The sequence below is a fragment of the Haliaeetus leucocephalus genome, unplaced genomic scaffold (assembly GCF_000737465.1).
Source record: "Haliaeetus leucocephalus isolate CR32 unplaced genomic scaffold, Haliaeetus_leucocephalus-4.0 Scaffold186, whole genome shotgun sequence".
NCBI classification, from domain to species: Eukaryota; Metazoa; Chordata; class Aves; order Accipitriformes; family Accipitridae; genus Haliaeetus; species Haliaeetus leucocephalus.
In genome coordinates, this window is record NW_010972622.1 from 727,619 (window position 1) to 727,971 (window position 353).

At 69.4% G+C, this 353-nt stretch overlaps 1 protein-coding gene across 1 annotated transcript in view; it reads left to right on the plus strand.

Annotated features, from left to right (window-relative positions):
* Positions 1–18: 18 nt before the first annotated feature.
* CDK2 (cyclin-dependent kinase 2) overlaps positions 19–353 on the plus strand; it is a 5,487-nt gene continuing 5,152 nt past the window's right edge. The window contains exons 1-2 of the mRNA XM_010565173.1: positions 19–134; positions 212–289. Coding sequence (XP_010563475.1) covers positions 19–134; positions 212–289 — 194 coding nt within the window. The remainder of the gene's footprint in view (positions 135–211; positions 290–353) is intronic.

A 353-nucleotide genomic window follows, 5' to 3' on the forward strand; every position in this document is an offset into this window, starting at 1 on the left:
CCCCCCCGTGCCCCCCCCATGGAGAACTTCCAGAAGGTGGAGAAGATCGGGGAGGGCACCTACGGCGTCGTGTACAAGGCCCGGAACAAGGTCACGGGGGAGGTGGTGGCACTCAAGAAGATCCGCTTGGACACGTGAGTGGGGGGGGGCACCGGGAACCGGAGACGGGGGGGACACACCGGGGACCGGGACTGACCCGCCTTCCCCGCAGGGAGACCGAGGGCGTCCCCAGCACGGCCATCCGGGAGATCTCCCTGCTCAAGGAGCTCAACCACCCCAACATCGTCAAGTGAGTGGGGGGGGGGACGGGACGGGACACCGGGGGACCCCACAAGCGATGGGGCCGGGGGTGG